The sequence below is a fragment of the Etheostoma cragini genome, chromosome 5 (genome assembly GCF_013103735.1).
Source record: "Etheostoma cragini isolate CJK2018 chromosome 5, CSU_Ecrag_1.0, whole genome shotgun sequence".
NCBI lineage: Eukaryota > Metazoa > Chordata > Actinopteri > Perciformes > Percidae > Etheostoma > Etheostoma cragini.
Window position 1 is genome coordinate 24356219 of NC_048411.1, and position 24824 is coordinate 24381042.

Here is a 24824-nt window from a genome sequence, read left to right on the forward strand (position 1 = left end):
GACCTTTTGCATTAACAGGTACAGCTGCGTAGCACACAATTCTGGTCCCTGGTCCCTACCCGCATCCACAGCTATTCATTCTAGCCTAATTCATTCTGACTTCTATCCTAGTCTGAGTCTCTGGGGACAGAAACCGTCACCACATTTAAGAATAATCTGGATACCCTCCTCTTTGATAAAGCTTATAGTAAGGGAGAGAGAGTGAGGAGTAACAGCGTCCGCCTAACCGGGCCCACCTGCTTCTCTTCATAGTCGTCAGATTAATTTACAATATAATCAATAATTTAATAAAAGTAGAGGGAGGCAGGCCAGTAAAGCCCGATCCGGTTGGGGAGAGTTTTAGCCCGACCAGGCTCTTCTCATTAACCTGTCTCTCTTAGTTATATTACTTATTAGCTGTTATAGTTCTAGACTGCCATGGAACTTCCTTCCTTTGACACACTGAGCTGCTCTCTCCTCTCTCGCTTTCCATCTAGGTGCATCCCAGATGGACATAAAGCATTATGCTCTATGCATCTTTTTGGCCACCTTGGATTAGGATTGCATCAAGATCTTGGCCCTGCTACAACATGAACTACTACAAATTTGTAGTCACTGTTCTATTATCTTTATAGTTACTGTTATTGCCACTGTTGATCCCATCCCCAACCGGCACCGCCAGACACCGCCTAGCAAGAGCCTGGGTCTGTCCGAGGTTTGTTCCTAAAAGGGAGTTTTTCCTCGACACTGTCGCACTATGCTTGCTCTTAATGACGAGAACTGTTTGGACTTCAAAAATCATAGAATGTGGTCTAGACCTACTCTATCTGTAAAGTGTCTCGAGATAACGGATAACTGTTATAACTATGATTTGATAGTATAAATAAAATGTAACTGAAATTGAATTTATGTGTTTTTTATGTGAAAAACAATTGGGTCCCGGGAGTCCCTGGGGCATGATGTACAAGCAACAAAAGTCAGTGTTTTGCAGGAGCTGGTAACAGATGGAGAATTGCACAACCCCTATTTAGGAAACAGTGTTCACATGCGGCACAAACTTTTAAAGCCTTTCAAGTCCAGCAGGCCAGGTTATTTCAATTAGGCCCTTCTCTTTCCCTAGCTGGACCCCCACCTATCACTCCCAGGGATTAGCCACACAGGACCATGTCACTCTGTTTCCTTTTACACACATACACACACATCCCCCCCACCAAGGGCTTTGTTTTGGAAAAGGAGAATTGAGTCAGGTTCAAAGTAGAGGAGAAGACCGCGGGGTAACATGAGATGGTGGTCTGTCCGGCGGGGCATGCAGCTGTGCCAGATGATGCATGCCTGCTGGCTCAAAGTGGGGAAGATCCTTTATTTCTTATTTCTAAACATATGTACATATTCTTTCTCAGACTCTCTCTCTTTCTGACAGACAAACACACCCACACACACAAAAAATATACAGCTTTGTTGTTCAAAATAACACTGCGCAGGATCTTAACTCAATAACACTTTTTTATTTTTAATAAAAACATTTAAAGATACATTCAATCAATTAGTGTCTTTAAATACAGATGCAGTCAAAGAAAGCAAGTGTTGACTCAGCTGTAACTATCAGAGGCCAAGCGTCTGGATTAATTAAAACATTTACAAAGATGACAACCATAATGTTAATTACTAAATATACTAAAGAAAACTGACATATTACAAATCTACAACTTTGGCAATTTACCTGAAATTGATAAGTAACAGTCTAACCTTGATATATCATGGTATAGCACTGCCAGGCCTTTTAAATTATATGTTTATATTTTTTATGTGCCTAACTTTTTTGGATGTTGAACTTTAAAATGTATTCCAATACTTCCCACTGAAGCTTCGAAGCCCAAACACCGATATTCAGGACAGCCCTAGCAACTCTTCCTTTGACTGAAGGCCATGAGCCCACACAAAGGCTGCATATGAGTTCAAAGTCTTTCAACCAAGAAATGATCAGGTTCGCTTCACATTTGACATGAACATAAACACATCTGGACCTATTTTAAACTGCTCTGGAGAAGGGAGTGTTGATTGTAATGATGATATCTCTGTGTAGTATTTATACAGTTCTCTCTCTAGCGAAAATCGGACATTCAGTCATGCACAAACAGGAATATAAAAACAATCATCAGCATTTTTTCCTTTACCTCAATACCCTCAGTCCTCACCCCATGTGCCATTTACCAGGATATGGAGGTTTTCCAAGTTAAACAAAAGGGAAACCATGACGCCACAACAAGCTAATTAGAGCCTATGGTTTTTTTTCCTGATAAGGTCAATAGGCCAAGAGAAGACCACTGTCTTTAAGAACAACACAACTGTACATGATTTCCAAATACTCAGCTCGAAACACATTCGTTGCCATAGGCCACACAGTTGAAGGTTTCAATGTGGAGTGGTATGGTCCATAATGGTTTTGCAAATGTGTTATTGAGTCACCATCTGGTCCTCTTTTTTCTCTCTGAAAACACAAATGAAACAAGACTCACTGAAACAACTTTAACGTTTAAGAATTAAAATGAAAAAGAAAAACTAATAGTAAGAAGCACATTTCTTTCACAACATCACATTTATTTAGGTATGTCTTTATTTCAAAGCTCATTATCCTCACCTTTCTAAAGTTATTTTAGGGGAAATAGCCATCCAGACTGCATGGCCTGCTGCTCCAGAATTGAATAAGTGACGCAATGGGGAACACTTATTTAATCAAAACTGACCGCAGGAAACTTGTCTGGTGACCTTGTATCACAGCAGGCATAATATTCAACTTGGTTCTTAATAACAAACCTTTATTGCCCTTATTAATGGTGTTTTATTAACAGTGCATTTAGACTTGGTTTTTCATTAGGAACACTTGCAAAACCGGCATAAATGTTCAAGGGCAAGTGTACTGAGCCCTCCCATCGTATTTGAGTTAGTAACACAGTTGGTTTTTGACGTCATATCCAGGACTTTACAGGGAAGAATTACAAGCTCAGGAGGATCATCCTTTGAACTTGATCAAGCAGCGATCATGAGGAGACACGTGTTGCTATAAGCATTTGCTCAATGGCGGTTTTAATAAAACATACACCACTGATATTGTGCATGTACTGTACCTTAAAAGAAATATTCAAATTTGTTTTTCAAGTCGGCCCTTTAAACAATTCTCGCTCACCGTATTGTTCCTCCTCTCTAAAATGACCATGAAAAAATCCCTTTACAATGCATTTTAATGGAAGAGATAGGGAACAAAACCCACAGTACTGTCGCTCTGCAAAAATCGCACACTGAAGTTCAGTTGGGGCTTCAGCGGTCTCAGTTATCAAGTAAAATCAAGTGATTATCTTCCCAGGTTACAGGCTTTATAGTATAACATCCCTCCTGCGCAGCTAAGCAGGAAACAACTGTCAGGGGAAACACAAAGGAGGAATTTCTTACCAAAAATACTAACTTTAGAAGGTAACTGATTGATTTTCAGGCTGCTGAGGACTTATATTAGCTTCAGCTGAACTTTAGCACTTATTTTTCATGAAACAAGTCATGACTGACTTTGCCCTCAATCTCTTTGCTTGGTGGCACATTAGGAAGGAAACAGCCATTACAAACAGCAAGACTGATTACAGCCAGCAGAAACTATTTCTGTTTCTAATATTAAAAACAATACCAAGCATGCCACTGATGAAGGTCACATGGTTTGCCAGCAGCATCCCAGAAAGTAGCTGAAACCAACGGGAAAAACAGCATTTCCTTTCCAAATGTGGCTTTTGATTATTATAATTCACTTTTGAAGTGAACACTGGGGCTGTACTGAAAATGTCCAGCATCAGCAGAGAGAGACTGTGGGGGAACCAGCGTGTAAAGCCTGCACGCAGTGTTTTCACATCTCACTCTGTGTTATTTCAACCAAACGAGAGTTGGTGATTGTTGAAACAGTGGAAAGACTAGTTAGTTAGTTAGTTATATTGACTTGTATTTTGTCTCTGTGCTTTCTTCATAAAAGACAGACATTCAAAGCTTCATTAGAAAACTTCAATAGGAGTTTTATGTGTAAATTAGGTACAGCCCTCGTGGACAGCTAAAGCACAGAGCTTTAATGCTTTAATGCTTTAATACACACACACACACACACACACACTTACATCTTATGGTGTAATGACTTTCTGACTCCTGTAGAAGACCTGTTGAAACCTGCGGAGTAACCCTAGATGTGGAAAGTACCCCTGCAAGTCTGAGTCTGACACACAGGTTACTGAGGCACAGGAGGCCTTCACTATCTACCTGTCGCACACATACTGTACACATGCACACAGAGAGTTGTGTAGTATCAGTGCTTTATTCCTCCAGACACGCAACCCAGACATGGTGTGAAATACAGTAAGACCCCAACTATTTCCATCCTGCTATGCTTCTGATGTTGGGAGGAATCAACTGTGTCTGCACTTGTTGGTATGTGTTTGTGTGTGTGTTCATGCATGTCAGTGTGACCAGATACTCACACTCAAGGAATGTATAAGATTTCTCTTTACGCATTTAGGCTACTGTGTGCACAGTATGTTTCCTGGCTGTGTGTGTCCTGTGTCTTCTACACTAGCATGTGTACCAGCATGGAGTGTGGGTGTGTGTGTGTGTGTGTGTGTGTGTGTGTGTGTCTGTGTTTGTGTGTGTGTGTCTGTGTGTGTGTGTGTGTGTGTGTGTGTTTGTGTGTGTTCTGTGTGTGTGTGTTATCACCTCCTACACATCTGCGGACCTCTTGACACTCTTGCTCTCTTTTTACACCTGGCCTCTCATGATCAAGGCTTAAAGAGAGGGCAGGTGTGCTTGCTACTTGAACTCCCAACTCAAAAACACAGCAGTTTCATCACCCGCCTGCCCCAAGTGCTGCTGGGGGCTGGAGGTGGCTCTTGACTCCAGACAACCATCTTTTTCCTTCCCCTGCTGAAGTTATGGTGGGGGAAAGCCCAAATGAAGTCTATGAGCCCATAAAACAGGCCTTTAATTTGCTTGCATATGCCCAGGAGTACTGTAAGCCTCCAGTTTCTCTGGACTGCAGTCATAAGTATGATCCCACAGGGTATATGGGTTTATTTGGTTTGATCTGATCAGAAAGAAAATTTATGAGGAACAGACACTGGGAAAAGTTGGATATCAAACGTGCAGGTGGGATTCATTGCTTTTGTGTTCGTGTCTTTGTTAGTGCTGCAAAGGGTTTTGACTGCAGGGAGGAAATGGGAGGGAAAGAAGACCTCTAGCTGTGTATCGGTTTTCACAAGATAGCAAGTGCCTCCTATTTCCAACATATAATATCTTTTTTCAAAAGACAGAATGGAAGATGACTGGAGGCCTACCGGACAAAAAGAAGACATTATTTGTGTCATAATTTAGTATTTGTCTGACCAGTGGAGACCTTTCCATCGGTGGTTTGTACTGAAAGAGGACACAAGAGAGGCAGGTAGCCAGAGGCTTTTAGTTTGATTCTATAAATTGGTTTTAGTCTCAGTTCTAAACTTGCTTCGTTAGTGGCAGAGACTGCCATTTCCATGCTGAATTTACAGTGTACAGCATTACACACACACACACACACACACACACACACACACACACACACACACACACACACACACACACACACACACACACACACACACACACACACACACACACACACACACACAAAAGAAACATGCATAACTGCATCCAATGTTATTGTTTCTAATTTGAATCTCATTGATATTAGCCTCACTGCTTATTGTACTACAATTCTAATGCATACATTTCCTACTGCTTTACGTTAAAAGCATTTGCGAAACACAGGTTGGCTTTAATCGTAAAGCAGTTACAGGAATCCAATGTTTGTGACGCAAAACTGCATTTAGAAAACAACTGTAATTTTCAGAAAGTAGGACCAGCCACAACGAGTTGGTAGCGGAGGAGCTGCAGACGGCAAGCTGCACACCTCCAGCTTCTCAGCAGGGTAACCACCTTTTCTTACTGTGTCTTGCTGTTGTGTGTAGTACTACTACTGTCTTCTTTATGAAAACAACGGCTGCACTGTCAACAGATACACCACTTCCTTCTCTGTTGTATTTCTGACCAAGAAGTTGCTCAAGGAGAGCATCCCAATCTGTTGGGTAACATTTTTGGGTTGTTGGACATCTACATCAAACGTCTTAGCTTACCAGGAACTTGGAAATGAATTCAATAGCCTAGAAGAAGCCAATAGAGGATGTAAAACAATATTGGTATCGCAGGTTGTATAACAATATTTACAGAGTTGGCAGAGTGATATAAATACCTATGAATGCAGCCTTATCTTTAAAATCAAGGGAAAGAATTTATCTTTAGCCGTAATAAAGTTCAAAAGAGAACTGCTATAGAGGACGTTATAAGTCCTAACACTGATTTCATATTTGCTTCTTTTATATTTCTTATTTCCTGTATTAGATTTTGTAGTAACAGTAAAATAGAGGAATGGATTTTTCTGTCAAGTGATTCATAAGTGAACCAACCTGTCCTTTTTCTTGTTGTGCAGGTGGATCATTACTCCCATCGTGACCAGTGCGGAGACGGAGCCAACAGCCCCAAGGGCAAGCCCCACCACATCATCTGTGAATATCATACCAGCACAGAATTAGTCACTGCTATCCCCCATCCATCCATCTAGACAATCTATCCATCCTTCACAGCTTTTAATATATGGATCAATATCAAGTAAAAAGGACAACCAGGAAAGCATTGATGTTAGAAGTAAGACCATGAGGCGATCTCAATCAACAGTCATGGTTCCTTTGTGCAAGGTATTTGGTGGATCTCATTTGCCAACAGTACACAGACTGGTTGAAGCTCCCAGGTAAGGATGGGTGTTACAGTTTAGGCATGTAGCTAGGTGTGGCTAAAATGTACCATGCATTCTTTCAGTCGGTTTCATTTAGGTACATTGGGGATTAAGGAGAACAAAAACTTGCTAGACCAATTAAGGGTTTTCTGTGAACATGGTGGCTTTAGTGTCATGTAAGACTGTTAATTGAAAGAATAGTTGTGATTAAAGTAAATGTGTAAATATTGGTCAAATTGGATTGTTAAATAATACCAGCTTCACTTTTGGTCTATGGTAAACTAACCATTACTTTTGCATTGTAAACATATCTAATTAACATTGTATATTTTGGCACAGGATACATTTAATTATAAGTAAGTGTCAATTGTCTAAGTTAGCCTTTGTGTTGGTTAGCTGGCAAAAAGTATTGATATCTTTTCAATTGAGCTGAATCTAAAAGCTAAATTATCATTCAAGGGGCAAGACAGTCAGTTTCTTTTTTCAAGCCCGAAGTAAACTGATTGGTTGACTGTTTCTCCAACTGGCCAAACAGTCATCAATGAGACTTTTTGGCAGCATTAGTCCCTTTGGGGACATGTTACAAATTATTGAGCAAGACTGCTTTATGACAGAGTTTTGCATTGATGATTTTCCAGAGAATTTGCTTTAGCATGATGTAAATCAATATCGCAATATAAAATTCAATGTACTGTGACAGTGTATATTACCCACGTCCCACACTTCTAAATTCAATAATTATAAAAATGAGCAGTGTAACTTTGATTGGCCTGTGAGCCTATTTCACATTTACATGCATACAAAAAAGGTTTTAATTGCAAAGGGGATCAAACAAAACCAAAATGAAACATTGGCTTTAAACACATAAGGAGCACAATGCTGGAGGATACAGCCTCCATGTGCTGGATTTTCCCAGCAGTTGCCCTAACATTGTTTGCACTTGCTTGGGTAATACTGTGATCAAATTTGAACATCAGAAACTTTCCTTGGGGTCTTGGCAAGTTCAGTGAGCCGCTTTCCAATCTATTTGACTATTCATACAGTGAGCCAGGAGTTATTTTTTAAGGCAGGCAAGTATTCAGACGTTCTGAGGAAAACAATTATCAAAGTACCTTCATCCTCTAACGCATGAATGCACGGGCATATGCCAAGTGGTGTAGATGTTTGTCAGGTAGGCACTGCAGGTGCTGGTCCTTAAAAATGTCATCATCCTTAAAACATCAAACACAAATGGATGCACAGGCACAGTGAAATAAACACCCACATGTACAAATATTCCCTGAAGTTTCTAAACCAATCAGTTTTGCTACACATGGCCAGGTCTTATATGCAGCAGCACTGGCATCAAACTGCTGGACGCTGACGCCTTTGGCATCAGTGGGACAAGCGGCACAGAGTATAATTGTACCGGGAGCATGTGGAGGACTGGCAGTCAATCAGTGTTAACATTCACTTTTTTCTGCTGGCAAACCCTAAAACTATCTCATAATTACACCCCCCCTTTGATCAAATAGTAAAGCTCCAGGGAGCAATAGCCCTCGGTTTGGGCCATTACACTTACAGTGTGAGGGGATTAACACATTGCAGACATTGTGGGGTTGTACTGAACAAGAAACAGTAAATAATTGCAGTATGTATTATTTATCTCTATCATCTTTACTTGGACTCCTATTAATAAAAGTGATTGTATTTACTTAGTTCCCGCCTAGGAAAATTCACACTGCATTAACATTGTAAGCTAAGGCCTACTATACTGGTGTGCTCTTCCTTTGGTGTGCTCTCTAAGTGTCCTTTCAGTTGTTGTTTTTATATTGGAATTCCTACAATTTGCTACAAATTCAAACTTAGCAATGTACAATTCTGAAGTCATTCAATCCCCTTTCCATTGTTGTATCTTCCAAAGAAATTCCAAACAGATGATATTAATCAGAAATCCAAGACTGTTTTCAGAACCCTAGCACGGCCATAGACCCTGAAGTTCCATTCTGATCTCAAAAAGCATTTAGAGATAAGTTCTTTCAACAGAGCTGATATCATCTTATAATAATTCTGTGTCATTTTTTTCTCTATGGTAACATGGGTGTCTTTGTATCAAGCTACTGTTGTCATCTGATATATATCTCACCTTGGCTGACATTTGATTTGATAGGTGGAAGTATTCTTGGTATTTAAACCATGTGTCAGACGGCAAACTTCAGACATCAAATGTTCCATGTACGAACTTAACAAGCACCCAGTTGTATAGACACACCCCAGAAACAAAAAGCCAAGTAGTAGCCAACTAAAACATTCTTTGTCTGTAAACCTGCTTGATGGCTCCATCCGTGTGTGTGTGTGTATGTGTGTGTCTGAATATTAATGTGTGTATGTTTTCGTAAAAAAATTTAACAAAAGATTTCCAATCATGTGCCTTATAATTTCAGCACTTACAATCCTTCAACAGCACTTACAATCCTTCCACGCTTTTAGATCGTTAAAGGGGTTAGACATAGTTTTTAGGTTTTAAATACACTTGTCTTTGTTTTCACAATTTTCTGTCCTATTTAAAGACAACAATCAAACAGCACCACCGGCTATACATGAAGCAAGCTTGCACATCCACCTCATCAGACTGATAGGCAACTTGTAATGAAAAATAGAACAGCGAATTAGGGCACGACAGAGAGGTAAGAAAGACAGTTTAGTGGACCTTCACAGTCAGAGACATTTGTCAGAATTGGCCACATGAAGACAGTGAAATGTAAGCAACGTGACTGGTTTTCCAGTTGCAAAATGTGCTTGGTTGACCATTTAACAACGCCGTCTTCTAGATGAGCTGCATTTCGATGTCTCTTGACTGCTCCATCTCTGGGGAATGTGAGAAAAGAACCACAGGCAGAAAACTGAATTAGGCCTTGTCTTGCAAGCCACGTCACGTTTTCCTGTGAAAATCGCTCCATCGCTCTCTGACAGCTGTCAGCTTTTCTTTAATCACTTTCTTCTCCTCTGTGCAGTGAACTCAATTAATAGCATGATGCCATCAAGGTGTGCTGATCCTCTCATTGTAATGCATCTGCTACTCTACCAGGGCTATTGTTTTTAAGAAGACTGTGACAAGGTGCAGTCAAGCTAGTAAACTGTATAACTTTATACTTCTTAAGTCTCCCATGGCCCTGTTTGTGCTTGAAACAATAACACTCCAAGGACTTTCTACCCAAACCCCACCCCCAAAGATATTAGCATTGATCATTACAATACACCACACCTCTGTCAAAATCTAAACCGGTTAAAAAAGCAAATTGATAAGCACAACAGCAGGTTATAATCCATCTCGAAAAGGTGGGGCTTTTAGTGATATTCATACAGAGATTTACTTCTAATAGAAGGGACTTAGTGTCACCTCAGCTGACAGGCGCCATTTCAACATCGGCTCATTAAAGTGACTCAGCGAAGAAGTCAAACTGGATGCAGCGACGTTTGTTGTTGCGCGACACACCGCTTTCATCTTGACTATGACTCCAATTCTCTGGTCGTTCAGCCTACACATCATGCTACAGTGATTCATGTAAGGTGCGGAGGAGAGATCCGTCAGGGCGTCTCCTGCTCGGTCTGTTTTTAGTGTTGTTTACATGGCCATAGGTCCCATTTGAATGGTGGAGGTAACAGTTCATGCAACACCTGTCATTGAGCCCCTTAGGTCATGTTGACAGGTGTTAGCCTGGATTTATGTAAAGAGTGTTGTAGCAAATGAAATCTTTGTCAAAACGTTTGGCCCAAAAAGGCCAAGCTTTTTAGGCTGAAGCTCCCCCTCACACAGTAGGATTGCGTTTATCTGTAGGTAAATGTGTGTGTCAAATGAGACTATATTTATCTCCCACACTCACAAGGCACTTTTTACACTTTCTCTCTAATCAGGTGCTGCAATAAGGACAAAGAAATGAGATCCACAGAGTCAGAATGTAAGCGGTAAGTAAAATGAAAGAAAAACAAAACAAAAAGAATCCCCTTTTTTCTTAAAGATTTTTTTTTTCGTTTTTTTTTTTCATTTATAGTGGTGGATAGACAAGAAAGAAGGAGAGAGATGGGGGATGACATGCAGCAAAAGGCCACAAGTTGGATTTGAACCCGGGCCGCTGCAGGACTCAGCCAACACGGGGAAAACATTCTTACAGGGTGAGCTAGAGGCCACGCCAAGAATCCCCTTGCTTAATACGAAACAGCTATCCACTGGATAACCAAGTTATGAAGCTAATATGCCTAATAAAGGAGTCATGATCAATTGTGTCCAGTTGTGACCCAGTCGGTTGTTACACAAGCCTCAAAAGCTGCCTATTCATCCCGATTATGATCAAGAGGAAGTCTCTGTTTGCAGCTTTAACCAGGAGAGGATGGAGGACTGGGGTGAAGCCATGCAGGGATGCAAGTAAAGGTGGATCACAATTCAAATGGCTTTGTTTCTCTGTTTTCTCTCATTTCACTTAGCCAACAGGTCGATGAAGCCAAATCCCTTGAAATTCATGAAACCTGAGTTTATTTATTTTTTATTCTTCCCCAACTAAGTGATTCAATATCAAATTTCGTCCAATCGTGCTGTTCTTATTTTTCAAGGTTTTCTAAAACCAGCCTTCAGTCCACACAAGAGCACAAAAAGAGGTATTAATCTGCTCGAATATACAAATATAGTGCGGAATACTGCCACCTGATGGCGACAGCCAACGGCTACAACAACACTCTCTGAGACGCCTTGGTTGGCTTGATGACTGAAACCATTAGAGGAACACAGGTGCTTCCAATTTACAAACTGAAAGCCAAACCAATCGAATGCAGGTTCAGAAGTTTACAGCTTTGTAGCTAATGGTCTGCATGAGTAAACAAGGGCCGACACAATTGAATCTTTGCTTTCAAAGAGATGAGAAGAAAAGGATCCCCAAAGTCCCTTTCAGTTTTCATTAGAGGATGCTGCCAGTCAGACTGAATATAAAACATGTGAGGAGTTAGTCAGTAATCAGTAGGTAGGTAACTTTGTTTATGTAGTGCCTTTCTAGAGCAGTCATGGGAAAGTGTTTCAGAAGTGAATAAAATATAAAGAATAACGTACTTCACACACTGGTTAGAATGAGAACGACGAAAACGAACAGCCAGTGAAAAACTAAAGGTTTTGCACATTTTAACCAGATTTAAGTTATATTAAACTTGTAATGGAACTATGTGATACTTAAGACTCCTACCCTCTGTGAGGTACAGTTAGAATAAAACTCAACTTACAGAGAGTTAGCATGCCTGAGATAAATAATGATTTGTAACTATGTTATTCTGTGGTAATATCATTGCCAGAAGGGACTGTTTTATAGTCTCTCCCTGTTTTTTATGTTTATGTAAATGCAGTGCTATGTTAGTACAAAAAAAATCTAATTCAGATCAAGTGTTTCATAACATCCATGTGTGCTAAATGAGTAGTTGTCTTATGTTTTTTTTTCCAAAAACATAGCACATGAATGCAATGCAAGTATCCTGCAGCTGACTCTAAAGAAAACAATTGTCAAATTATTAGTTAACATACCACCTAATATTTATAGTAGACTTTTTTTAAGACATGAGTTAGGGTTATATTGCAGTAGCGGTTCTTGAACTCAACACAACCAGCTGTTTTTGTTCTGTTTCATGTAAGAACTGACCTCTTATACAGTAGGGCTGCTCTCCTGTCCAGGTCCCATCAACCAGACAAGTGCGCTCAGTTGAACCGTGCAGTATGAAGCCTTTATTGCAGGTGAAGCTCAGAGTGTTCCCCTCTAAGTAATGTGTTCCATTCTTCATCCCATTCCTGGGTGGGAGAAGCCAGCCACAAGACACCACTAAAAGAATAATAACACTTTCAAAAAATCAATATTAACTTGTTTTGATGTCTTAACTAATAACAATTGTTTTGATAGATATGCAGATATATGAACAACATTTCAAAACTAATGCCTTCTTCTTTTAATTAACCTTTTTTATGGCATGATATTTCTGTTGAGTATGGCTGAATTCCTAACAAGACACACACAAGCTCTTATGACTCTGTATGTCACATTTTTCAGGCATTTCCATTATCTTTTTTTAAATATAAAACAAGCAACAACAAACATGTATGTTCATATATAATACTGTTTCACATGTCACTGTACCTGGCTCCAGAGCTTTTATTCGGGCCAGATGTTTTTGGTAGGACCTGAGTGTGGCGTTTCCCATTGTGAGGCTCCGAGTGGTCAGGGTATCATATTTACAGAACTCAACTCCTTCTCCAACGCATATTGTCAACATGTCTGCCACCAGAGGGTCATCTGGTCTCTCAGGTTGAGAAAAGGCCGGAACAAAAGTAGGATCGTGGCTTGGTGGGAAATAGTAGGTATCCAAAAGGTACTTTGAGTCATATGTGAAAAGGGAAGACTTCTTTGAAATGTTCCCTGTAAAACACCAGTTAAGACATGCAACCATAAGTTTCAGACTGATTCTAAACCAACGGAAATGAATGTCAGTAGTAGGTAGTTGGATGTCAGAAGTTTCCATAATCACACATCAAACCTCCTTAATTGCATTACAGCTTTTACACAAAGCACTTGAAACACAGGAAAACCAAGACACTGAGTGATAACAAAATGATTGGGTTTTCATAGCTACTCATCAGACGCGGCCAACTACATGTATGGGAATTACTGCCACAGCAGCAAATGTTTGACCAATCAGTCCGCTTGGCTCAAACTATTCTAAAACGTAAAATTGAAACCATAAGCATATGAGCCAAGTTATAATCTTGAGATAAGATCGGAAGTCTAAGGGATCATTGCAGGACACACACATTATGCTGTCGTATTTTTTTTCTTTTGACATTGATGACTTTGATGCATACAAAATTACCAGAAACAATGAATAAATTGGTTACCACAAGATTAGGCTAGGTGTTTGCTGCACTTACAATAAAGCAAATTACTTCATTCAAAAGGTCAAGCTCATTAAAAGTCAGCTACTTACCCATTTTGTACTGTAATTAAAGCAGAGACATTATTATTATTATTATCGTGTATGCATGCGGTTTGGCCCGAACTGTGCTCCAGAGATGTGGTTTCACTTGCACTGTATGGCCACAGCGCCTCATATCTCTCTGTAATCTAATAAAGCTGCACTAACTCAAAACACGTGCCTTGTTTTCTTCCTGTGCACTGCTAAAACATGTGTCAACGTTTTAGCCAAACGTGGCTCAAGTATGGTTTTCATTTATAGACATAGTGATGGGTAATTATTAGCAAATCATAAGATCCCTTCTAAACATTCAACATTGCAAAATAAGTAAAGTTTGATACTAATGCTGTTTTAAATGAAAATTGATTATTATAGCATTGATCAATATAATGGATGTTTGCTGTTTCACACACAAGTTCAAGTCTTTCACACTCACAGCCAGCTCCAAAAGTGAAGATATCTTCCGGCATTGCGTCGACCGGGGAGATGATCTCTCCTAGTTGGGTGAACAGGTCATCTGATGGATCAGAGTTCATCCGACCGAGGAGACCCTGCGTGTGGTTGGTAAACTCCGTTGGAAGCAGGACGGTCACTACCATGGCTCCTTCATGCACACGAACCTCCATGGCAACTCCAGAGAGGAAGATTACTGTCACATTCTGGAGACTGGGGGCGAACACAAATACTCCTAGAAAAGAGATATTGCATTTGTATTTTAATACAAACGCAATATGGTGAAAAAACATGTATAATGTATTAACCAATAACAAATAATCTGGGAACAACTTTCACAGTACACAATGGTATAAGACAAAAATTATGATTTTGATGAACTTGAGAGTATTATAAAGTTGATTAAAGTTGACCAGACATTATAGAACAATACATTTAGAGGAGAGTTTCCAGGTGTTAATGATGTCAGATCAAAGTATTTCATGGTATGAAGTTCTTTATATTAAAAAATGTAAACAGCTATTCAGAGTTAATGATGTTTTGTGCAGCTGGTCAAGAGTGTCTAAGTCAGTGGTGATTACCATTTTTTCACAAGAGTCACACTGATAGGACAAAGTCAATAGGTGAGACACTTTTACCGCAAAGTATCAAAAGTTACATCCAGTCATAAAGAGCATGTCTGCCTATCAATATGTCATCCCTAAACATAGAACATTTGAAAAAAGTTGATTCACATTTGTATGGCAATTCCAGCTCTACAGATTCAAAATCCATTCATAGAATTCCAAAAATGAATTAATTTATGTTTTTAATTTTATTTTTCGTTTTGCAATGGCGTGTATACTATCACATGGGAAAATTAACTACGTTTGCATGCTGTGACAATTCTTTTTAAAATTGAGAATCGTTTGGAATCAAAAATTGATTTTGAATAGAATCCTGAGCCTAAAAATCAATATTGAATCATGAATGAATTGAATCATGCAACCCTATACAATATGTCTATTTTTAATGTATCTATCATGTATCTAACCATCCAAGAGCACATTCGACATTAAGAGGAAAGACCGCCCAAACTGGCACCTTTGCTGTGAGTCAGTGGTATGGGCGGAAAGGCAGAGCAAGTTAACTATCTTTTTCAATCTAGCATCTTGTAATGCCATTGTTTTGGGTATTTTTTAAATATAAATGATTTGTAAAAAAGCAGACTTAGGGTTATGTGATAGCCCTGCTTGTTTGAAATATCATGAAATATCTGTATTGACTGCATGATCATATTACCGTATTATTTACTGCCATGCGAGCAACAAATTAAAGCTTGGCGAGCCACAAGAGGTTCGTGAGCCGCGCAATGAGTAACACTGGTGTTGATCGTCTCACCGTGTAGGTCCATCCATCTTTGCTCGGTGAAAGGTAGGACCTTTTGGTTCCTTAGCACCTGAAGGTGGCCCTCTGCTAGACGTACCTCAATTAAATCCGAGGCTTTCTCCTTCATTGCCACGGATGAAAGCCATGTGGCTTTGGCCATGGTACCTGGGTGGTCAATATAAACATCACATTGTTACAGAAATGTAGTTAAGTTACAATTTATACGTATTCTGATGTTAAGAATGGTTTTATCGCTGCTCAAGTCTCTGCAGTATCAAATAATCCAGATGTTTGATTTTACTGATCTAAGAAGAATATTAATCACATCTAACCACCTACAGTCACTTGGCCCATAACTGTTGGGTAATGGCTTGGAGGAAATCCTTAACAATAAAGCAAACATCTGTTCTTTTTCACCACATCTGACTCCAAGAGATACTGAGCAAAAGCAAGAGGAAACTAACTTTTATCTTACAGCACCAACATGTTTCACTCACACAAGGACCTGACATCACTTGCTCTCAGAACTGTGTAAACGAAGAGAGGGAGCCTTATATGCGTCTTAGGAAAACGGTACAAAGAGAATAACGCAAGCAGATGAAGACAAAAGAAATACCATGGTCAATATTTCTGAGCAAACTCTAGAGGCAGGCAATCAATCTTGTGGCTTATAGGGGAAAAAAAGATAAATCGAACCATAAAATAGGTCTCTCTGAAGAAGTCCTAGTCCTAAGTTTCATCCAAACAAAGCTGCTATAGTAGCAGCTTGGAGATGAAAGAGGGGAAACAGACAGGGCTTTCACATCAAATGTGGACTCACCGTTCTTAAGTTTCACCTGTTCTGTCCTGGCCTGAACACTCAGCTCTCTGTCTGGCGAATACACAAGGTAGAACTCTCCTTTGCCATTGAAAGTAAAGCTGAGGCCGTCGAACGTCATGAAATGTGGATCCCCGAGGACAACACCTGTGAGGCGTTGAGAAACAAATCAATAAAGCTCTCTGGTTTATTTCGAACAGTAAAATGCTGATCTCTCATTCTCCTCTCAGTATGCAGCTTATTGTTGTAGACTCTGGAGAGAAGGTAGACGACTGTATGATCTAATATATATCCACATCTTTACTCTCAGCCGCGTTCTGTAATTCATTTACCTGTCCTGCAAACTGATCTAGTATTACCTGGTACTCTAATGTCCATTTGCAGAGTAGAGTATTTGTATGTAGTAGCGCACAGGCAATTAAACACAGATGAACAATTTCTTGGCATTTTTTATGTACATTTTGCTGTCTCAGTTGTACCCCAAGTTCAGCCACCAAAATCAATTACTTCATTCACTAGGTTTGATGTAGAAACTCATAATACCATATTTTGTCCAAAATTATTCTGAGAAAATCGATGTGACTTAGACATAAGTAAAAACAAAACATCTTCCACACTGGAAAAATACTGTCCTTTTGTTTTCATTTTCAGATGTTTTTGAGGACTAAATTAGTACAAACTGATTATGGTAGACCAGAAATTGGAGATCAGATACAAATCAACTGGTTATTTAGGTCTTAACGTGCTGTGGTAATGTGCTGTGGTACATTGATTATTAGTTTTCATCTATTCTGTGTTAGCATGTTGTGACATGTTGTGTCTTATTTTGTTGAAAGCAGTCTTTGTGAATGGTCTCACCAGGTCTTGGGGGCTGGTAGTTGCGGCACCCGCTAGAAGGTCGAAGGTTGAAGTAGATATTGCAGTGGTCAGACCACAGGCAGCAGTAGTAGAAACTCATGACATCGTAAAGCCAGTGGGAGTAACCCGGCACCCGTGGTGGCTCCCTGTATGGAGGTGAGCCCCAGTCGTGAGCCCTGTCTGGGGTGCTGCCACCGGGGGAGTCTCCCGTCAGCACCAGAGCGCCTGTGCGGTCATAGCAGCACTGCTGCCCCGATCCGTGCATAGGACTGGAAATGTATAAAGAAAACCACGTCAAAAACTGAACATATGTCTCTATTCACACTTGTTAAAAAGGTCAAACTTAATCTGTCCTCTTGTCCCTCCTACCTGGCTTGAATTGTTCTGACGCAGTGGACACTACCTGGATGATAAGTGCACACACTGCCCCTCTCAATGTCACAACTATAGTCAGTCTGAAATAACAACAGTGAGTAAAAATCTGTCTCAATAACATAATAAATATGATTTCATATGATTATGCAAGAATGAATACTCATTGATCGCTGTCAATCCTGTTGACTTTAACACAACTCTGATAAAGTAAGTGCCCTTGACGCTGATCACATGTTATGGTTTAACAAAAAGCACATTCCCTAAATTAATCCTTACAGTCCTTGTTTCTTTATCATCATCGTGACCCAATGCAATTGTATCAAAGCAATGCTTATGGTTACTTCCTAAAACTCTAATCATAATGATCATAATGGGATTTTCAAGAATGTAATGTAAGACTCAGAGAGTAAATGATACACAAATGGCCTTTTTGTGTGTGAGGTGTTCCTCAAAAGAAAGCAACTGTTTCTGTGATTTTATACACTAATTATTAGAACTAAATTAATTATTATTATTGTAGTTACTATAGATACTACCAAGCCTACTTCTTTAACTGAAAAATAATTTATAATTTATAATAATAAAATAATATAATAATAACAGAGTCATCATGGTGCACTCACATGAAACCTGCCTGTGTCTGCTCGGGCCTGTGCCAGAGTGCAAGGACAGTCAATGAGCTCATCCAGGAAGTTGGGCAGTGTCTTCTCCAGGACGTCCCACTGCAGACACTTGTTTCTGGCCCAGGCTGCAGAGTCATCTCTGAAAGCCTGCTCCAGGTGCCAGGCTAAGACATGACCTCCACTCCAGAGCCCTTGTACATCCCTGCATATAAAAACAATCCCCATTCAAAGTTGATGAATACTAAACTTAAAGTCAAAGTTAAAGCTAGGAAGGAAATTACTTATGTGAATTCAAATCCAAACACTTCCCGGAGACCCAGATGACATATGGCTTGTTTTTTCCAAACATTAGAAAAAGGCAAACATATTCTATATGCATAAATGTAGCAGCACCAAATCCTCACATTTGAAAAGTTTCATTGATCGACATCTTTCTTGCAATTCTTTGAATAACATAAAACGTTTTAAATAATTTTTCATCAATCATCTACTGTAATCGTTTATGAGTAATTGTAGCTGCCTGCAATCTCACCAATACTGAACTCAGCCCGTGCTCATTAAACTATTACTATGTTGGTGATCCACTCCATGAGTCAGAGTAAGGCATGTTGGATTTTACACCCAGGTGCATGTGAGGATCTGGTGAGAAATCCAGATCAACTCTCTGTCATGTTTTATGTATTTTTGAGTTTAAAATTAGCAGCATTACAATTACTCTGAATCTTTTTCCAGTATCATCTATATAAGGGCAGAAGGCACCTTTACATGTGGGTTATTTCTACAGTGCTTCACATGTATAATGGATACCTTGTTCCATCTGACTTAGAACTAGCAGTGATGCGGATATTCCCTAACTCCCAGTCAGAGAAGTCCTTTGAGGGTTCTGGGATAAAGCCGAAGGCACCAGTGTTGGACAGATTCCTGCCCAGAGAGTATAGATAGCTGAACTCGGCCTGCAGGGAGGATGATCCATTCGCCCTGGCCTCTGTGCTCCCGTTGAACTCTCTGTAACCCCACAGCTCTATGTTGACCTTCTCTGCTCCAATCAAAGAGCTGTTCCATGTCATCGTAAGTCGCCCTTCCATGTTTGGCGTGCCGTAGTTCAGCCACTGTGTTGCATTCACTAGGGTGACTTCAAAGGCAGGGTCTGCTTTACTAGGGTGGACTAACACAGGAAAAAGAGAAAACACTAAGGTGACACACAGGTAAGCAGAGCTTTGCTGATCCAAAGTAAAAACATGTGAGGTTGTGCAACCATAAGAAGGGGCAATAAAAAGCTCACTTGAAAACTCTTCATTAAACAGTTGCACAAATAGTTATTTACTGCTCAATAATTCTAATCATTCCTGCAAAATTTCATTTAATCTTTTCACTGTAGCACCATTTGATATTTTCTGAACGGTAAAAAATATCTTGTTAAAAAATGACATCTTAAGAGCTGTAACTCAATTACTGAAGTTACAAGAGGTATATTTTAAATAGCATTTTACATATTTTTATAATCACTGATACTCAATCATTACAGTGTATTATAGAATTAAAAATCAAACAAATAAAATGAAAGGTTCAGGTGTTTGTTCAATTTAGAGGTGGAAAATCTTATTTTATATACATTAGCAACATACCTGACAAGTATTCTCCAGATCTGTCAAAATGTATTCCGTCTGTTGAGACGGTAAATGGTATCCAACCTGTCTCGTACAATAAAGGAGAGATGCAGTAGCCGTGGCCTTCAGCATCAATAAAACCTTCTCGTTCAATTTCACCTTTAAACCTGCAACAGAAACAGATACACTTGATTTTGTTTTGTTTTTGGGCTACACAACACTACTAATTTGTTGTTGATACCATTACTCTTCTGCAAACACTCTGACATTGTATGGTCAGTAGAATAAGTTTTTAAAGAAGTTTCACACAGCATAACTATTAAGAACTAAACGTTAAAAGAAATATAACTTGGACACACATATCACTTACCAATACTTTATTTAATAGAACAAGTTTGCTATTACAAAACAAGATCTACTGCAAAACATATGCAGACAAACACAACATGTGAACTGCAGTATTTTCCACATTGTGGACCTGTAATGGAAATAATCTCATGATGGGTGTATGTTAAATTTAGATCATGATGTGTGTCAAGGTCACTTGTACAACACAGACACAAACCTGCAGAAAAGGCGCCCACCAGGATGAAGGACCAAAGTGAGGATCCTGAGAGCTCTTCCACCAAGCATGGAGCTGGAGTGAGGCGTCACCTGGAAACAGAACTGGTTGTAGTCTGCACAGCAGTTCTGCAAAGACACACACGTTGCATGGCAGGAGCATTCCTCCAATACATCTCCGCACTTTCCACGACATGTTTGACCTAAAAATACAACAATCATGTTACACAAAGGAAGCCTAATTTTAAAATACACCTGCATATTGCATTATTTGGTTAGTTGCAGTTATAATGATGCAAAAAAGTTCAAATAAATGCAATTGTTTCCTCTGGCCAAATAGCAGGTCATATGAATCTTTAGTCACAAAAATACCTTTGAAAGTGACTTACCAGCTGTTTTAGATGAAAAAATCAGAATAAAGCCACAAAGAAAAATTGTCTCTCTTAAGTGTTCTCTCATGATTAAAGACAAAATAACACTGCGTGAACAACACACAGACCTTTCTGTCCTACACCATGCTTGGTTGAAAACCAGAGTTGTGTAGTGTATCAAAGGTCATTCAGATAACAAACAAACTTAACTACACGAGTTTACGAAGGCAGGTCTAAAGTTATTTATTAATAACGTAGGTGAGTAGTTTGTCCTCCGGCGTACCAAAACGCTATATACATGCTTCACAATACGCACACTGTCATGCTTCAATTCATTTGTTTTCATATTTAAATCGGTAAATTTTAACAACTTATAAACGTTAACAACTGTTTTTTTTATTCACTTTGCAGTAATAGAATGATATACTCTCGCGAGACATTGCAGTGTTTGACAAGTTGGCGCATGCGCAGCGCACACACGTCACTTACTCGTATCCCACGGACGATGGTTCCCTGTGGGACTCAGAAGGAAGGGGGGTTGTCAAATTGAATGAAAAAATTGACTTCTTTTTTCTTTAATTTGTTCTGGATCATCGCCACCACGTTTACTGGGACAAGAACCCGAAGGGAGGAACAGTAGGGGGAGAAATAATGACGTTTTTCTTAGTCGACCATCGTTAACAAGCTAACGCTAACCGACGTTAGCTAGCTAGCTCCAGGCTCACATAGCCAGCAGCATCAGTACCGTTACTGTAGCTGCTCATTATACAATATAGGATAATGTACGTTCTCTACACAATTATTGCGTCTCTAGTTTCTTTTTTAATTTTGAAATGGATGAAAAAGAGGAGGTATTGCACCGACACGAAAAGACTTGATGGCAAAACAGTTCTTATTACAGGTAAATAAACGTCTAGTTTTACAAATAAAAATAAGAAATATAGCTTTCAGAAATCCGAAACTGTTTTAAAGAATACTTTGTTTTTCTGGGGTAAATATGTAACGTTAGTCCTGATTTGACAAGTCTAGGTAAAGTATGTGGTCTGCATGTAAAAACAAAATCAGTCAAATGCATTTTTCACAAATAAATGGAAATAAAGCTTTCACAAATCGTAAAGGTTGTTTTTAAGAAACTTCCCCCTCTCTGGGATAATGTAGTCCTGCTTTGACATGTCAGTGTATAGTTATTTTGTTGTTGGGTAAAGCACCAACACATGAATTTACTATATTCATGTGTTCATATTACTTAATTTTTTTGCAGGTGGGAATTCTGGCATTGGCAAAGAGACAGCTGTTGCCCTAGCAACGAGAGGCGCCCGTGTCGTCATCGCTTGCAGAGACCTGGACAAGGCTGAGAAGGCTGTGAGGGAGATCAAGTTTAAGAGTCACAGTCTTAACGTCCTTTACATGGAGCTGGATTTGGCCAACCTGCACTCTGTGAGGGAATTCTGTAAGAGCTTTCTCCAGAGAGAGAAGAGGCTTGACATCCTGGTTAATAATGCAGGTGAGGGTGTCAACCACATGGAAGATTCTTGATACATGAAACAATATCACCAAAGAAAAAAAAGGAGATAAAAGGTGTGTTAGACGTTTAGATTGGCCAGCAGTTACAGTTGATTGAGCTAACATTGCATTAAAGATGTGTTGATTTTTTGTTAGCAAGGTACTAAGAGTTGTGTATACTTTACACATTGTGCAGCAACATCAGCTAAAAGTTAGGGCTGGGACTATATGCCTTTGTCCAGATTTGATTCCCACATGATACGTGGGTGCCTATTTTATTTGTATTCCGATTTTCATTTATTGCGATTCTAGAAGTAGTGCAATTTGTATTGAGTGTTGCGATTATGTTTTCCTTCTTTTTTTAAAGATGATTTTTTAGGAATTTTAGACTTTTTTATTTATATAGGACAGCTGAAGACATGAAAGGGGAGAGAGGGGGGAATGACATACAGCAAAGGGCCGCAGGGCGGTGTCGAACCGACCTCATGGAGTAAACCTCTCTTTATGGGCTCTACCAGGATGAGCTACCCTGGCGCCCTTGTTTCCCTTCTTTAACAAAAACAAAAGTTGAATTATACACTTCTAGAGACAATATAGACACATTTCTAAAAATGTATTGTTTTCTAAGAAGAATGCAAATCACATGTCAGTCAGTCCGACATTTATTTCATTTGTAAAGAAGTACATAACATGTTTTGCTTGAAAAGGATGTGATGTAGAAAAAATTTGAGTCTAGAAAAAAAAAAAAACTTTTTAAAAATAGTCGCAACAGTCCTAATAAAAGCCATGTTTCTGCTTTCTCCACCTCGTTGTTTTGACCCTCCTCAGGCATGCCCAGTGTCCTTGACTGGACGGACGACGGCTTCAGCATGTGTTTTGGCGTCAACCACTTGGGTCACTTCCTCCTAACCAATCTGCTTCTGCCTCGCCTGAAGGAATGTGCCCCTAGCCGGGTTATTACCCTCACATGTTCTAGCTACAAATACCAGAAACTGGACTTCCAGGACCTCAACTACAACCTGCTGCCCTTCTTCACCTACTGCCGCAGCAAGCTGGCCAACATCTACTTCAGTCAGGAAGTGGGCCGAATCACCGAAGAGAAAGGAGTGACCTCCTATGCTGTGCACCCTGGTAAGAAGTGTTGCTTTGCAGCTCCTCAGCTGGGTTGTATGTCTAGGGCACCTTATCCACCCTCTTTGCTTAAAAAGCTTACAAAAAAGTACAGGTTACTGTAAAAGGCATTTAATGTAAGAAAATGTAATGCTAAATTCACAGATATTTTTTTTATTTCCTTACATTTTCTAGAACAAAAAATAGAGATAGTACTCAATAAGAAATATGTATTGTCTCCTAATATCTCTGCTTCCTTGTGTGTTCAAGGTTTTGTCCAAAGTGGTTGGACGTGCCACTACTCCATCCTGTTCCGGATGCTGATGCAGGTGATCATGTGGATGTTTTTTGTGCCGTGTGAGATCGGAGCTCAGACTGTCATCTACTGTGCAGTGTCAGATGAAGCTGCCAAACACAGCGGGGGTTACTTTGTCGACTGCCGTCCAGCTACTCTGCGTCCTTTCGCAAGAGACGCAGGTGTGGCAAAAAAATTGTGGGAGGCCAGTGAGAGACTGGTCAAACTGGCCTGATGGTGGAGGCTTAAAAACTGATTTTAAGAGTTTTTCATGTTCAAGTAATTTATTTATGTTTATCATTAACACTTTTGTTGTGTACAATGCAGTTGTAAAGATTTCTCTTATGTACTACTCCGTATTGAAAGAGGAAATGTTTTGCACAAATAAACCCCTTAAAGCTTTACTGCATAACTTTTTTATGTGAAATAAAAAAAACTAATAAAGACATATTTTAAGAACAAAAAGTATGGAAAGTCAAACCTAAAGGACACGCTGATGCCACGTGATTCCTCCCTCGAAAAGGTCATAGTAAACTTTACGCAACAACGCTAATTGTGTTTTCTAGGCACTAACCAGTAAAAAAAAAAATATGGTCTGGGTTAAAATAACTAGCCTACATTAATCCAGAAAGTCACGTCAGGGTGGGTGTGTCGTGTGCATAGTAGGCTATATGGCACTGCAGATAGAACATCCTAGCAACTTTCATAGGAATGACTGGGAGCCCGCTCACATCAGTTGTCCATCCACTAACGGAGCTGAGACATCATTACAGGCCGAAGGATCTCTACTACAAACACACATCAGTTGGGTTGTAACCTGTAACTCAAAGGGCACAGATTCAGTGAGTATTGTTAAGGATGAATCACTTAAAGCAAATGGCGAAGATAAATATTCCTCTTGGAAGTTTCCTGACCTGCCATGTGTGTTCAGAGAGGAAGTTGTGTGTGATAAATATCCAGAAGTCCCTCATTGGTTCTGTGGGGATGTCTGGGCGTTTACATCCTGTAGAATGGGTAGATTGGTGAATGAATGTACCATTAGCTGGCTAATGCTGTCCTCCAGTGGCCAAACATTGTACAGGACACAT

The 24824-nt window shown here is 39.7% G+C and overlaps 3 protein-coding genes across 4 annotated transcripts in view; 2 read left to right on the forward strand and 1 right to left on the reverse strand.

Annotated features, from left to right (window-relative positions):
- Nucleotides 1-1560: 1560 nt before the first annotated feature.
- susd2 (sushi domain containing 2) lies at nucleotides 1561-21117 on the reverse strand. The gene is made up of 14 exons (XM_034871454.1): nucleotides 20847-21117; nucleotides 20462-20660; nucleotides 19915-20063; nucleotides 19097-19454; nucleotides 18290-18491; nucleotides 17661-17746; nucleotides 17292-17560; nucleotides 16437-16580; nucleotides 15629-15781; nucleotides 14232-14483; nucleotides 12964-13242; nucleotides 12475-12651; nucleotides 6495-6591; nucleotides 1561-2467 (listed from the first exon to the last, which is right to left on the reverse strand). The coding sequence occupies exons 1-14, from the start codon at nucleotides 20914-20916 to the stop codon at nucleotides 2434-2436; spliced, it is 2469 nt and encodes an 822-aa protein (XP_034727345.1). The 5' UTR covers nucleotides 20917-21117; the 3' UTR covers nucleotides 1561-2433.
- The window catches only part of LOC117944573 (nuclear factor 7, brain-like), a 40121-nt gene continuing 24814 nt past the window's right edge, over nucleotides 9518-24824 (forward strand). For both annotated transcript variants that reach the window (XM_034871523.1, XM_034871524.1), the window contains exons 1-2: nucleotides 9518-9529; nucleotides 20002-20008. In XM_034871523.1, coding sequence (XP_034727414.1) covers nucleotides 20004-20008 — 5 coding nt within the window. In that variant the 5' untranslated portion in view covers nucleotides 9518-9529; nucleotides 20002-20003. The remainder of the gene's footprint in view (nucleotides 9530-20001; nucleotides 20009-24824) is intronic.
- On the forward strand, nucleotides 21319-24140 carry si:dkey-174n20.1 (uncharacterized protein LOC796174 homolog). The gene is made up of 4 exons (XM_034871535.1): nucleotides 21319-21729; nucleotides 22090-22332; nucleotides 23160-23462; nucleotides 23712-24140. The coding sequence occupies exons 1-4, from the start codon at nucleotides 21609-21611 to the stop codon at nucleotides 23969-23971; spliced, it is 927 nt and encodes a 308-aa protein (XP_034727426.1). The 5' UTR covers nucleotides 21319-21608; the 3' UTR covers nucleotides 23972-24140.